Source organism: Nansenia antarctica (genome assembly GCF_963989245.1).
Source record: "Nansenia antarctica genome assembly, chromosome: 17".
Classification (NCBI taxonomy): Eukaryota; Metazoa; Chordata; class Actinopteri; order Argentiniformes; family Microstomatidae; genus Nansenia; species Nansenia antarctica.
This window is the reverse complement of record NC_137687.1, coordinates 20,882,479-20,897,918: the sequence shown is the minus strand read 5'-3', so window position 1 is coordinate 20,897,918 and position 15,440 is coordinate 20,882,479. Positions and strand designations below refer to the sequence as shown.

The window sequence follows — 15,440 nt, the reverse complement described above, 5'->3', positions numbered from 1 at the left end:
GTAGCCGTAAGAAGATGGGCACACTTTGGTCATAAAGGGATTGACAGGGTCAGCAACAATACTCAGGTAGGCTGTGGCGTTTAAACGATGCTCAATTGGTACTAAGGGGCCCAAAGTGTGCCAAGAAAATATCCCCCACACCATTACACCACCACGACCAGTTTGAACCGTTGATACAAGGCAGGATGGATCCATGCTTTCATGTTGGTGGTTTGAACTTCAACAGATCGTGACCATGTCTATATGCCTAAAATGCATTTTAGTTGCTGCCACGTGATTGGCTGATTAGATATTTGCATTAACGAGCAGTTGAAAAGGTGTACCCAATGAAGTGGTGAGTACACTGACAATCCCACTGACAATCCCACTCACTGTCATTCTCAGGCACCGACACTTATGGCACACTTGAATGAAAACACAAGCCATTAACATACTTGACAGAAATACTGAAATGTTATCTTAAGAGAGGCTGGTGAGCACACACACACACACACACACACACACACACACACACACACACACACACACACACACTCACACATAGAGGGACTCGGCCTCTGAGGACTGGTACTGGTGAAACACGAGCGCACTGATAAACACTAACATGCTGACAAGCATAGCTGGCACTGAACGGCTGTGACAATGAGTGATTCCAGGAGACAGGCAGCCAGGCAGGGAGTGACGTGGCGGCGAGCATATGAAGGGTGCCTCCGTTGGCTCACATTGGCCAGATAAGCTGGCAGGGGCACTGGTAGTCCCCTGGGCATCTCCGGGAGAGTGATCGTTCAACCGAGTGGTTATTGATGGGCCAGCTTAATGCTAATGGCGTTAATGACTCAGAACCGCTGTCAACAGCACAGAGGAGACGGAAACCTTTTAATCTTTTAATTCCATCAGGGATCAATGAAGACCGTGGCCTCTGTGTTGCCTCAGTTAAAAGTTGTAACGAATCGCATCCATTGACTTTAATGTGCTTGATTTTATTATTATGGCTATCATCAGTGTTTGACAGTTATTGATTCTAACTTGCTTCTTAATGTATTACAATGGTGGAGTGACAAGTGTGACTGAATATACTATGAGTTATGACATTAACTGTGCTGTACGAGATTGGGGCTGGGAAGGTTTTTTATAGTATGATATTACTCCATTGGATATTTGGTTTTATCACTGCTCCAGCAAGAGATTGTTATTTTTAATATCAATAAAGCTATTCATTGTCAATTGCATGTTGTATTTCTCTTATATATATTTTTACCTATATTCAGTGTTAATAGAGACATCATTTTTCAAAACTATACCACTTATACAGCTGAAACAACTATCCTATAGTTGACAGCGGTAATACAATGTAGCCAGAGAGCTACTTTAATACTTTCCAGCAAAAAAATAAAAATGAGCTGGTGTTGAGCCTCAAAGGTGTATGAAACTAGATTTAGAACCCAAAACCCACATCAGATATTGAGCTTTAAGTCTCAACAATATTGCAGACTGAAGGGCTCTGTTTGGTTGCAGCAGCCCATCCCAAACTTCCCCAACAAACTTCCCCAAGGCTACTAAACAACTAAGAGGAAATATGTCCTTTTCTTGTCCACAAATGAATTATTGAGAAATAAAATGAATGAATGAATAGTGGCTCCTTTCCATTAATCTTAAAAAAGATGAAGTGTCTCTGCATAGGCATGTTTTATTAAAACGTTTCACTTTTCTTTCTGATTCCAAAGGATGCTTTAGTGCTTTGCAAGTCCCAACCATATACAGTATTATTACTTCTGGAGGCTTGCAATGTTTGTAACCAAAAAGAAAAAAGGAAGGAGGTATTATTATTGTGGGTAAAGGTTTACATGAACTGTAGCCTCCATCTGTGTCCTGTTAGCTGCCCAGAGACAAGGCTGTAACCTGCTAATGCACAACATTCTTCCAAATCTGAAGCAATATTACAGCTGCTACTAAGCCCAAAAGCACACAGTATAGCATACTATATAGCAACCATGGTAGGCGTAAAGCAATGATCAATCATTTATTTATTTGATGAGGAACTACAGTATGTTGTTGTTGTGAGTCTGTGTGTGAAGCCTTGCTGCGGTGATGTATAGATCAGGGTGATAAAATGGAAGTATGCGGTCGCGCAGCAGAGTAAACACTAACTCCATTGACAGGAGCTGATGGGCCTGGGGGTGTTGGCTGTGAACACATCAGTCCTGCTCAATCCAGCATCAGCACCCTGCTGACTCACCTTCACATTCTATTCAGCTCAACAGCACTAGCAGCAGCTGCACCCATCCGCCCACTCCGAGGGAGCCAGGGGTACTTGTGGGGATGATCAGTTTAAAAACACATTATATCCTGTGTAGTGTATGTGCGGTAGGTAAACGTGTCTTTAAGATTTTAATGCATCTCCCAGGGAAACGATTCTGCCCTAATCTTCACTGTGTTCCACCATTTGTTCTCCCATCTTTGGTGTGTGAGTGTGTGCAAAGCCAGCTCCAGAGGCTCCACTCAGCCCAGCAGCTGTCATGGCTCGCGTCTACGAGACCTGCCATACGGATGGCCTGAGGCCAAAAGCATAGGTCCCCCATCTAACAGATGAAGTTAAAGTTCAAGTGGAGTTAAAGTTCAATCTTTGTTTTTAAAGACTATGGTGTATGATGTCACGGCTGTGAACAGAATCACTTTCATCAAAGATAAGAACAAGCATCCACTCATCTCACTATCCTCCCAAATAAGATGGCAGAGTGCATGCCAATTTCATTCAACTCTACTATGTAATCTTTTAGTTTTCTTCCCTGAAATGTCTTGGTTGGTGGTTTGGATTTAGATTTTTAAAGGTCCAGTATGTAACATTCAAGCTTTCTAAAAGCTTCCTAATGGTTGTAATGACTATGTTTCATCGGTAGCGAAGAGAAATATTGTGTCCTACCCTTGCATATAAACATGCTACTCTCAGAGCTGTTCTAGGGAAGTGGTTTTCGATGTTTAGCACCTTTCTGTCTCTGATGGCTGCCTCTTCAAATTGTGCATGCTTGCAGAAACACAACAGCTAATGTCCGACACTGCAAGTCCATTTTGCGGGGTTATATTATTATCAGGGAGGATGTTGGAACATTAAACTGAATTTCGCCACAATGGGCAGAGGTGGCAAATCCGTTTTTGAAAGTCTCTGCCATTGCCGCCCTGCCTGCTTTGCTCTAACGTCATATCCCACAGTCTACCTTTAAATAAAATATTCTAAAATTGCGGCCATGAACTCCCCTGCCCTGCCTTTTATAAGGGTTAAGCCATTGACCTACAGAATCTTGATGCAGAAGGAAAGTGTGTAAGAGAGCACTCTGAGTGGTGAGCTCTCACAGATGCAGTACTTACCCTTTAGAGGAGAAGGCAAGTGGCTCTGATTCTCAAGGGTCAACAGGCTGATGGGAATCGTACAGGTTGTCTTCCATTTACACCATGTTCCTTAAAAGCTTGAGATGGGAAATGGTTGAATTATGAGAGACGGACATGTTATACATAGAAAATACATGTTTCTTAAAACTTGCCTAATCCCTTGAGGATTGCATGTTGACATTTGAAAGGGATTTCAGTTGCCACCTGTCCTTCCTCCACCCACCAATGCCTTATTCAACAAGTGTAGTGGATGCATTTTCAACACAGAACAAAGGTTTCCTAACTAACTACAGTCTCTACATTCGACATGTCCAGTGTTTCCCCATTCATAATGCAACATGTCAGCCATCCTTAGACAGTCTAGTCAGGCCTGGCATGGACAGGATTATAGGCCTACAGAAGGCTGTTTGGGAGTAATACATTTCAGAATGATCTATCATTTTCCAAGAACATGTACATATTCACTGATAGCTAAGGCTGGTGGTTTATTAAACGAACCCTAGCTAACTTACCGTGGTATTATTCATGTGTTAGCCGGTGCTGGTTAAGTTCTCAATGACAGTTGGTTGTTTTTGCTCAAACATGGCACGTGAACAGAACGTGTGTTCTGTCACACGCACCTGCGTTCTGTTCGATTACGCATCTATCGAACACGGTGCACATGCATACTGTTGTAGTGAGAAGTAATGATGGCCACGAATCATTAAGACAACTGCAAATGCACTACTAAAATCTACAATAGTGCTGTCTTTGTATATGTAAATGCGCAACAATTGAACAGATAATCAACCGGCAATCCGTCTTGTTTGCCATTTGCGCAGTTAACACAAACATTGTTTTGAAGAGAATCGGCTGTCCTGTCCATCAACCCGAATGCCCCTTCTTACCCCCCTGTGAATAGGCCTTATACTGTATATAAGCATATACGTTTACATAATAGATACATTCTCAGATTCCTACCGATCACTTATCCGCCTATTTATATCCCCCCTATTTATGTCTATTTATGTCTCATTCTTGTTTTTTTTATTATCTTAGGACTGTGTTTGATTTTTAGCACCTAGGGCTTGCATTTACATTTCGTTGTACCTGTTACAATGACAATAAATATCATTCATTCATTCATTCATTCATTCATCGCAGGCCGTGTGATGGTTGTAAGGCTGCGCCTGCGCGGTGTGTCCCAGTCTCCTGTCTCGTGCGCCGTTTCCATGGAGACGCGTCTACAAGCCACACCACCAGACAGAGAGACCACCACTGAGAAGAAACTGACAAAGTTGTCCAGCAAACGGACATCAGAAGTATGTTCATCATGGCATTTCATAGAGTTTTTGGAGTAAACGTCAGAATAAATGCTCTGTTTATCATAACCTTGTGATAAACCGTTGTTATCTGAGAAAGGTAAGGTGTCTTGTCAGCTAGCTAGCTAAAGCTAACCAAACACAGTTGCTATTGTGTTTGTTATGATCGCGTTTATGCTGCTCACGTTCAATATCGACACATCCAGTTATATCCTGTAATGAGTGTTGGGGAAGCTATTCTAAAAATGCATTTAACTCGTTTGCCAATTACTTTACAAGGAAAGGGAGTGTACATACATAAAAGCTACCCTTGAGAGAAATATAGTTTGTCAAACTAAAGCTACTTTGAAACGACCTCATCTGAAAGTGAAAGACGACCAGGTCATGTTACAGTAAAGTAGGGTTGAAACGGCTTGACCTCACTGGGAGGAAGTGAGGCAGAGCAGAGCAGAGGCAGTGAGGCAGAGGAAGTGAGGCAGAGCAGAGGAAGTGAGGGAGAGCAGAGCAGAGGCAGTGAGGCAGAGCAGAGGAAGTGAGGGAGAGCAGAGCAGAGGAAGTGAGGGAGAGCAGAGCAGAGGAAGTGAGGCAGAGCAGAGGCAGTGAGGCAGAGCAGAGCAGAGGAAGTGAGGCAGAGCAGAGCAGAGGCAGTGAGGCAGAGCAGAGGCAGTGAGGCAGAGCAGAGGAAGTGAGGCAGAGCAGAGGCAGTGAGGCAGAGCAGAGGCAGTGAGGCAGAGCAGAGCAGAGGCAGTGAGGGAGAGCAGAGTAGAGCAGAGGAAGTGAGGCAGAGCAGAGCAGAGGCAGTGAGGCAGAGCAGAGCAGAGGAAGTGAGGCAGAGCAGAGCAGAGGAAGTGAGGCAGAGCAGAGGCAGTGAGGGAGAGCAGAGCAGAGGCAGTGAGGCAGAGCAGAGCAGAGCAGAGGAAGTGAGGCAGAGCAGAGCAGAGGCAGTGAGGGAGAGCAGAGCAGAGCAGAGGAAGTGAGGCAGAGCAGAGCAGAGGCAGTGAGGCAGAGCAGAGGAAGTGAGGCAGAGCAGAGCAGAGGAAGTGAGGCAGAGCAGAGGCAGTGAGGGAGAGCAGAGCAGAGGCAGTGAGGCAGAGCAGAGCAGAGCAGAGGAAGTGAGGCAGAGCAGAGCAGAGGAAGTGAGGCAGAGCAGAGCAGAGGAAGTGAGGCAGAGCAGAGCAGAGGAAGTGAGGGAGAGCAGAGCAGAGGCAGTGAGGCAGAGCAGAGGCAGTGAGGGAGAGCAGAGCAGAGGCAGTGAGGCAGAGCAGAGGTAGTGAGGCAGAGCAGAGGCAGTGAGGCAGAGCAGAGGTAGTGAGGCAGAGCAGAGCAGAGGCAGTGAGGCAGAGCAGAGCAGAGGAAGTGAGGGAGAGCAGAGCAGAGGCAGTGAGGGAGAGCAGAGCAGAGGCAGTGAGGGAGAGCAGAGCAGAGGTAGTGAGGCAGAGCAGAGCAGAGGAAGTGAGGGAGAGCAGAGCAGAGGTAGTGAGGCAGAGCAGAGCAGAGCAGAGGCAGAGCAGAGCAGAGGAAGTGAGGGAGAGCAGAGCAGAGGAAGTGAGGCAGAGCAGAGCAGAGGCAGTGAGGCAGAGCAGAGCAGAGGCAGTGAGGGAGAGCAGAGCAGAGGAAGTGAGGGAGAGCAGAGGCAGTGAGGCAGAGCAGAGGCAGTGAGGCAGAGCAGAGCAGAGGAAGTGAGGGAGAGCAGAGCAGAGGCAGTGAGGCAGAGCAGAGGCAGTGAGGCAGAGCAGAGGAAGTGAGGGAGAGCAGAGCAGAGGAAGTGAGGCAGAGCAGAGGAAGTGAGGCAGAGCAGAGCAGAGGCAGTGAGGGAGAGCAGAGGAAGCGAGGCAGAGCAGAGCAGAGGCAGTGAGGGTGTTCAAGGGCTGGAATATTAGTTACAATTCAATGTTTTTTAGTGTTTTTTTTCGATTGGAAAAATTATTGAGTATCTTACTTCACAGCTACATGGCAAAAAAAGTAGTTAACTACTGGAAACACTACCAGGACTTGAATTTAGTTTAACTACCACCAAAATGCAGTTAAACTGATAGTTGAACTATAGTGGAACTATTCCCCAACACTGCCTGTAATAATTCAGGCATTCTGTGCATGTTTTCTGTCCTACATTTTTGGGGCACAGTGTCTTTCAAACAGTTAATATGCCTGAAGCAGACAGTTTCTCTAGCTCATATTAATGTTATAGATCACTGTCAACTTACTGTACCTGCTGCCACAAATATCTGAGATTTAGTTAAAGTGTGTGTATAGTTTCAAAGGTTTTTCCCAGTAGCATTTTCCCCAGTTTTTTTTTGTCCTTTTTAGTTTCCCTCCTTTCTCCAATAATCAGTCTCCTGGTTTTATTACACACAGTCCTTAGAAACGGACAACTTGGGAACAAAGAGTCAAAGTTTCAATAAAGACAGGGGCGCTGCGGGCCAGTGACATGTGGGATGGCCAGAGCAGAGAGGCAATAGCAGCCCATGATAGATTTAGTTCATGAAGCTGTTGACTTTTTCATTTTATTACTTGTTTTGTCCAGATATTTCCACCAGCCTGCAGGACTTTCTCTCTCAAAGTCTGCAGCATTTATTCTTGGAAGTTGGGTAAAAAGGTCTTGGTTTATGATTGAAGCTAGAACCTTTAATGGGGCTTTAAATTGCATTAAATGAGATCATCTGTTGTAAAAGCATTTTGGTTAAGATAATCACCCTGCTTTCTTATTCCTGATTAGGAATCTAAACTGTGAGACAGCTGAGTCGTGAGTGAGAGTCACACTCTTCTGGTCTGTCCACTGCGCCTATATCTGGTGCAGTACAATCTGTTTTACAACATTCACTTTTTCGATCCTCTCTAGTTGACAAGACACTTCAACAACGGATGCCCTTGCTATGGCCGACCGAGAGACACCCAAACGCTCGTCCTCCAGCAAGTCTAAACGCTCCAGCTCGAGCAAGAGCCGCAAGGGCAAACGCGTCAGCGGCACACCAGCTCCTGATGCGGCTCTTGTTGACGAGCAGGAGACACTGCCTGGAGGTAAAGCTTCAAGTTGTTAACATCGGTCAATCTTACCATCATAGTGACATCACTCAAGAGATGGGCTAGAGAAGCTAGTGTTTGAGCTTGTCTTTTCATACCTTAATTGGTCAGTTATTCTATAGCTGTTTATACTTATAAGGGTTTGGAGAAGGTTTTTAAAATGACAAGGCATAGATGTCGTTTTCTGCTATATATAGTACTTGTATCCAAAATGTCAAATTATTAGGGGTGATAAAGAGAAGACACATGCAGGCTCTCTGGGACTCAAGTTTCTTATCCTTCATAACATAGTGCTCAGCACAATTAGATCATATCAGCCTTAGCCTAGAACCAAACTCATAAGTGCGGCAGAATGCCCAAAATGACAGAAAAGAGAATAGCGGAGATTATTTTCACAATGGAGCGAATAAAATGTAATTATATAAATTTGAGCTTGTCGCTGCAGTTACTTATGCTCATTGAAATGTTTTGTGTGTGTGTGTGTGTGTGTGCGTGTGTGTGTGTGTGCGTGTGCGTGTGCGTGTGCGTCTGTGTGTGTGTCTCTGACAGAGGTGACTCAGGAAGAAAACATTGATGAAACTTCAGTGGCTGTTGAAGAGGTGGATTCAAACACCATCAGCCTGGTAAAGACATCAGTGGATTTCTTGTCAGCAGTAAATAATGAAAAAAGCAAAATACATTAAAAAAAAAGTGTCCTGCACCACCAACTGGTTTACAGATGGGGGGTCAAGTTACATCCCCACTGCATAATGTATGGACCCATACACAATGTCCAAAGCAGTTTTCCTTCTCCAAACTACAGAGAATTTACAGAGGTTTTTGAATACAAAATATGGCCTGTGCTTGATTCTATAAATATAGAACAGAACCTGGCTGGTCATCACTCCAAGGCGGGAACACAGCCATGACATTTATATCCAGCGACCCATACCACCCATACCCCCCCCCCCCCCCCCCAGAAAATGGCAGCTGCTGCATTGCACTGTGCAGGGGGTGGTGTGTGTTCATGATCAGGCTCCCATCCGCTCAGCCTGCCTGTGAAACATATTCTACAAGACAGCACAGCACAGCACCTCATATTTGCATAGTAATATTCCATATTTGGGTAATGATGGGATTTGGGTTAGCTCTGTCAGTCTAGAACTGCAGGTGTGGAACATATTGCTGCTCAGTGACATTAACACTAACCCCCCGCTTCCCTCATCCCTCCCTCACTCCCCCTCCATCCAGAGGGTGCAGTTCATCAAGCGTGTGGCTCTGACTGGGATGTCTGAATCCTCTTGGACGGAGGAGAATGAGAAGGCTCTGGATACGTTCATCCTGGACAGCTCCATCAAGACCCTGGTGGTGTATGTAGACCCCTACGCAGGCCTGCGGGTGGAGTATGCCATGCCCTCTCAGGTACAGTCCCAGCTGTTCAACACGGTGAGGTAGAGATGGGAGCTGCTTCGTCCAAAGCACGCACAGCAGCACACTGTGGAATATTACAAATGATGAAGAGCTTTGTAGATTGTGATAACAATGTCCCTGAATACCAAGTAAATAAAGAGACCCACAGGAATTAATACAAATGTCTACAATTTCAGTGCTACAGTAGTTTCCTCTCCTTTCAATGGCACACAAAAGAGAATCAGAGAATGCAGAATTTAATAACCCTCTCTCTCTCTCTCTCTCTCCCTCTCTCTCTCTTTCTCTCTCTCTCTCTCTTCCTCTCTCCACCCCTCCCTCTTCCTCTGGACAGGTGGTAGAACAGCTGGCCTTCTTCATCCGTGCGTGTGAGTCAGTGATCACGAAGGAGACGTTTGAGTGCTCGGTGCAGTTTGGCACGGTGAGGGGCAACGCCACCGAGAGCCTGCTGAGGCTGATGAACGGGGTCCACGCCCCTCAGGTCACTCTCAGCACCGCCTGGCCAGAGAGCATCAAGAACAACTACTCAGCACACATGCACCACTTCCTCACCAAACTCACAGGTGGGTCTGGCCCGACGGTCACTCGCATAACATCCCAATGCTCAGTTTTGGGCCCTGGGAGTAGATAGAAGTTGCCCCTTGCTGTATTATGCACTGATCTTAGGTCAGTTTTGGGGTTTCTCCTGTAATTAGGTTCGGATTAGGTTACCTTTCTCTCTATACTATTATGAGGCCCTGTTTATTAGCCGTAGTCTTTTTTGTACGGCTCCTTTGATCAATTACACTAAGCTGGCAGCCTCTGAAAACGCTTTTCCTCCCCAAATAACTCATAACAATGAAGGATACAGAGGAGTGCTTTTGACAAAATGAAGCTTTGACAGCGAACCATTGATCTGTTTCATGCGCCACGGTGAGGGCTTTTTGGAATGTGGAATTGTTCTTTTATGTTGCTTCCACGGGGACGTTTTGTATTTGTGCTTCTCCAAGCAATAGGTAAACCCAGTTACCTCAATGGTGATACACACAGACATAATCACACAGTGCAGTGGTGCGCTGTGATGGTTCAATTATAATGCTAATTATCCCAATCAGCGCAGAGATGCCCCTCCTTGCTCTCCTGTCAGCGAGTCAACAGAAACTACAATCAGAACCTCTCTCTACCTGTGCATTGTGGGGTAATCAGGGGAGGATCGGGTAATTCTGAAAGCACTTTCCACCCCCCAAAAACTCAATTTGCAGATCATATTCTGTCAGTGTGCTGCCTTGCAATTAAGGAACACATTTCAAGGATACAAAACTTGAAGGAAGGCAAATCAAGCCTTCAAAGTAAACATTCTGATGCAAGTTATTGAAACTTTGTTCTAAACTTACTAAGGCAATAACAATGAAGTCATGATGAGTCCACTGTGAATCCAAATGTTGCTTTGGCAGCATAAATGTAAGTAAAGAGAGAGCACAGGTAATATAGCCCCAAGTTCTATATACAGATTTCACCCATGCGCAGCCTACAACAATATGGAGCGGTCTAATTTGGCTGAAGGACAAACTTTACCTCATTCTCTGGGTCTTCATCCATTTAAATCTGGAAAAGGTCAGATAGATCCAGGATACAAATACACACAGGCAAGAAAACTCATCCATACACATAAGACACTCACTCCTCATATACAGAAGTTTCACACACACACACACACACACACACACACACACACACACACACACACACACACACACACACAACTGTTCTTTCTCTCTATGCACTTTAGCTGTTTTGTCTCATTATTTCTCTCTCTCTCTCTCTTTCTCTCTCTCTCTCGGCTGTCTGCTGTTCTTTCCTGTCTCTTTAGACAGGCCAGTGGAAGGCTTCAGTGCTGCCAGAGTGTCTCTCTGTTCTCCTTCCAGTCATGCTCTCTTTTCTTTCCTCTTATTTTGTTGCTCATAACGATCCTCCCAGTCCGAGAGCAGGGACTCACTGATATTCTGGCCTCGTTCCCTTTCATCTTCTCATACCTCATCAGGCCATGCACTCTGTTTGTGTCCGTCTCCCCCCGTCGCCCACACTCCTCCACTCCTCTACCAGTTCTTTCATTCCAAGCTTTCTTTCAGGTCTCTATATTATCTTTTGTGTTCACCTTTTCATTCCACACTCTCTCGCTCAAGTGGTGGGAAATATTTGAGCTTTACAGCGGTATTCAGAGGTGATGAGAAGTGTTTTTCAGTGCATTTAGTGGGCTACCGGAGAAGTACCAAGCACTTATTTTCCCTGGGTGCGTATTATTGTCGATGTTATTTGATCTGGACGATGAACAATATATGTTACTTGTCTGATTCCTCCTCATGCTTGTACTTTACAGGCGCAACAACATGTCAGCAATTCTCTGGAAACTCAAGATGACTTTTTTTTTTTTGCTTTATATCTTGAAAATAAACAACCGATGAATTTCTGCACAGGCCCATGCCATATAATCCAATGAGGCACATAATGTGATTACGGAGTGTTTAATGTAATCATGTATTGCGGTGTTGCTGCAGATACCAGGTTCAAGCTGGTGGGGAACACAGTGCTGTACATCCCCATGGAAGCCCTGCAGCACAGCCCTGAGGTGGCCAGCAAGGACAAGGAGCTGGTGCACAGACTGGAGAGTAAGGCCTGAGGGGTGTGTGTGTCTGTGTGTGTGTCTGTGTGTGTGTGTGTGTGTGTGTGTGTGTGAGAGTGAGAGTGTGTGTGTGAGAGTGTGTGTGTGAGAGTGTGTGTGTGAGTGTGTGTGTGTGTGTGTGTGTGTGTGGGTGTGTGTGTGTGTGCGTGCGCATGTGTGTGTGTGTACATAACGGTTATGTGTCGGGAGATGTGTCAATGTGTGAAGGTCACGGTTAATGCATCTGTTGTTGGTGTACAGTACATTTCTGTTCACATCACACTCACATAACCTCCAGTGTTCATCAAGTCATTAACGTGCCAAGCTACCCCGGAGGACTCACCCCAAATCTGTACTATACCCACTCCGAACAACCCCCCCCTCCTTCTTCCTTTCCCTCTCTCCCTCCCCCTCTCCAGTGGTGATGATCCACTGGACGCGTCAGATCAAGGAGGTGCTGAACGCCCAGGAGACCGTGGAGACGGGGGACAGCTCGGGCCCCCTGGAGGAGATCGCCTTCTGGAGGAGCCGCTGCACCGACCTGTCCGGCATCAGCCAGCAGCTGCAGAAGCCCGGCGTCAGACACATCCAGGCCACGCTGCTGCTCTCCAAGTCCTCCTACGTCCCGCCCTTCTGCAAGCTGGCCAAGCAGATCCAGGTGCAGCATTACATGAGTCGTTCTCCAACGACTCCGAGTTGTTTCTTAGGAGGGGGCACAGAGGCCCCCCCCCCCAAAAAAGAAAGAAAGTATGCAATCTCGGGCTGCCATAAGCAACATGTTCCACTGAAACCTAGTCAGGCCTTAACGGTTTAGGCGTGGGCTCAACACTGGGGGGGGGGGGGGGGGGGCACACAGTACATTAGAGGGGAGGGGAGGGGAGAAGTGCAGTACTGTAGTGTAGAATGATGATTTATGGCCAGACCGAGAGCTACAGTACAGAGCCTGCCAGAGAACTGAGGCCGTATTCACTACTCTCTCCGCTTTACGACGATGAGTTGGCGAGGCAATTCATTTAGAATTGTAACGTGAGCCGTATCCAACGGCACCGGCTTGGGATGTGGAGTTTAGGCTGTCAATGAGTGATGACACTGCCTGGTTCCATCTCAAACGACACTCCATATTCCCCATATGTTTCTTTCAGAGCCAAAGTAGTGTGCACTTTATGGGGAAACTATTGGAGTACATCTTTTGAGACCTAGCCTATTATTGTTTGACTGTTTATACATACTACAGTAGGATTCTGCATTGTTATATCTGGGGGGAATAAGCTAACTTACCCTGCGAGTGCTTGACTGTGTTGCAGGACGGCTCCCTCCAAGCCCAGTCCAACCTGACCTTCCTGTCCCTGCTGAAGGAGCCCTGTGAGGAGATGGCCCAGCTCAAGCCCAGGGAGGTGGCCCCCAAGCTGGCTCACATCCTCAACCTCATCCGCATCATCTGGGTCAACTCGGTCTACTACAACACCCGCGAGAGGCTCACCGCCCTCTTCCGCAAGGTACGGTGGGCGCCCCCCTCCCTGCCTCCCTGCCCCCCCCTGCCCAATCCGTGCCCACGATAACCCAGATCGAACCGATTACGTTGTGCTGCCCCCCCCCTCCTCTCTTTTTAACCCATCCTGTTTCCCCTCTTGCTAAACATACAGACCTGTACAGTAGAGACGACCTATCGCTGACCTGAGGTCCTTTCTGCAGCTGCTCTGCACTCCAATTGGCCCGCTCTGTCTCCTCTGTTCTACTGATAAAGCCTCATCAGCACCCAGTTTTGTTCAGATCAGAGCCACAACAGCCTGCTTCCATGTACTGGAGTGGCCACACTGTTTTATTATCCCGCAGTTTTCATTTCAATCTCCAGCTCCTTGAGAGCGAAGGGAAAAGCGTTTAACCTCTCATAATTACGCTCTGACCCTCCAACACTGGAATCGTTTGCTGCCCTGCTGTAGCTTTCGTTCTTTTCTTTCGTTCATTTTTCCCCCTCCTCCTTTTTCAGTCTCTCTACCCTTTGATAGTACATCAAGGCGGACTGACTCGCACAAAACATTTGGTCTAATTGTTTCCTGAGGGTCTGCGTGGGCAATACTCAAAAGCCGGGAGGCTACGGTGGTTTCAAAGAGGTTCTCTTCATCCTCAGCTCCACACTGGGTCCAAAGACTCACCTTTAACCTGCTCAAAGGGCACAGCGGAGCAGCCTCTCAGGCACCTCCTCAGCCACAGGCCCTGGGCTTTACGCTTTACCCCCCGCCCCGGCACATCTGCTATAGGATGGCCCTGCCTGGCTCTCGGCTTACACAACCCAACCCCTTTCTCACGCTTCCAGCAGATACAACTAGCCGCCTCACGAAGTCCTAGCGGACCCCTCTTGTTTGATCATTTCTGAAAATCGACGAAGTACAATGTTTTCCTTGTTTGTTGATATTTCACGCGGGCATTCAAGCGCAATGACAGTGATCAGATCACACACTGACTCTGCGCTTTGCTTTGCTGGGAGCATCTCAGGTGTGCCTGCCCAGGACACTGTTTCCATACACCTTTTCCCCATTTTTTCCACTGGCTTCGAGTGAATTCATGATAGGTCTTTTGTGAGCTGGGAGCTCCTTTTTATTTTCATATTTATTATTCCTCCAAAATCCTTGGTCGAATAGCCAATTTTTTACAACCATTTAGCTGCTGCAGTGCGTCTGTGCGGCATAAAGGCACTTTGTGCAGAGAAGGCCAGGAGTCTGCAGGCATCATCTGTGGCCAGTGACCTGGATCCCTCTACCTGGTTCACAGACCTGGCCCTCTCCTCTGCCCTGGTTACTGTTGTCATTGGCTGGGGAGGAACATGGAAACCCTACTACAGTATGTTTTATGTAACTCAGATGGCCTCAGTTATTCCTGTACACCACTCTCAGTACATTTCACTGTTTTCATGGTTGAGCGGCTTTCTTCCTCCCTCCAGTGGCATAAACCAAGCAAAAAAAACAACAACCTTCTAGTTTATTTCAGCAGAGAATGATTTGATCGGGCTTTCTCTGAGAGCCGGAGCAGAACCGGCCCTTCTGATGCGGTTTCCCTTCTGTGTGATTCTTTGGCTAATAATTTCTAATCAGAGTCCGTTTGAGTCACGGTCGATGTGTGTGTGCACGTGCGCCGTGTGTGTGTGTGTGCGTGTGCTGTGTGTGTGTCGTGTGTGTACTTGCGTGCGTGTGTCCCTGCCTCGCCTCTCTTCCTTGCCTCCCCCGCTGGGCTTTTACCATTTCTTCATTTGTTGCGGCTTTGTTTTTGTTTTTTCCGAGGAGCTGGAAAACACAGTGTCTGGTTTAATATCATTTTCCAATCACAGAGCACTGGAGGGTATGGACGTCTGACTCCGCTGCACTGTTCCGGCTATCGCCACGGCAACAAACCCAGCAAATAATAAACCCCTGTAATACTGGCCGCAGTCATCATCTGTAGTAATGATCCTGGTGTTCTTAGGGCTGCTGTTGTTATTTGCATTGTTATTTGGTACATGAAGCTACACTGCTACAAGCTGTCCAACACCCTCCGTCTCCCCCGTCCCTGTTATTCAACACCATCTGGTGTTTCACAGAGCTGCATTTTGGAAAAGAGAAAAGTCCAGTGGATTTTCCTCCTAAGTGGAGACGTGCCTCAGTCTGTCTCTTACGAAGGGGTTTCGAGGAGCTGGCTGATTATACAAGAGCTTAGCA

At 46.8% G+C, this 15,440-nt stretch overlaps 1 protein-coding gene across 1 annotated transcript in view; it reads left to right on the top strand.

Annotated features, from left to right (window-relative positions):
• Window positions 1-7,558: 7,558 nt before the first annotated feature.
• Window positions 7,559-15,440, top strand: part of dnah2 (dynein, axonemal, heavy chain 2) — a gene marked incomplete at both ends in the record, with an annotated part of 183,797 nt that continues 175,915 nt past the window's right edge. The window contains 7 exons of the mRNA XM_080547388.1: window positions 7,559-7,703; window positions 8,256-8,329; window positions 8,937-9,107; window positions 9,448-9,676; window positions 11,648-11,758; window positions 12,171-12,409; window positions 13,056-13,247. Of these exons, the coding sequence (XP_080403514.1) occupies window positions 7,559-7,703; window positions 8,256-8,329; window positions 8,937-9,107; window positions 9,448-9,676; window positions 11,648-11,758; window positions 12,171-12,409; window positions 13,056-13,247 (1,161 nt within the window). The remainder of the gene's footprint in view (window positions 7,704-8,255; window positions 8,330-8,936; window positions 9,108-9,447; window positions 9,677-11,647; window positions 11,759-12,170; window positions 12,410-13,055; window positions 13,248-15,440) is intronic.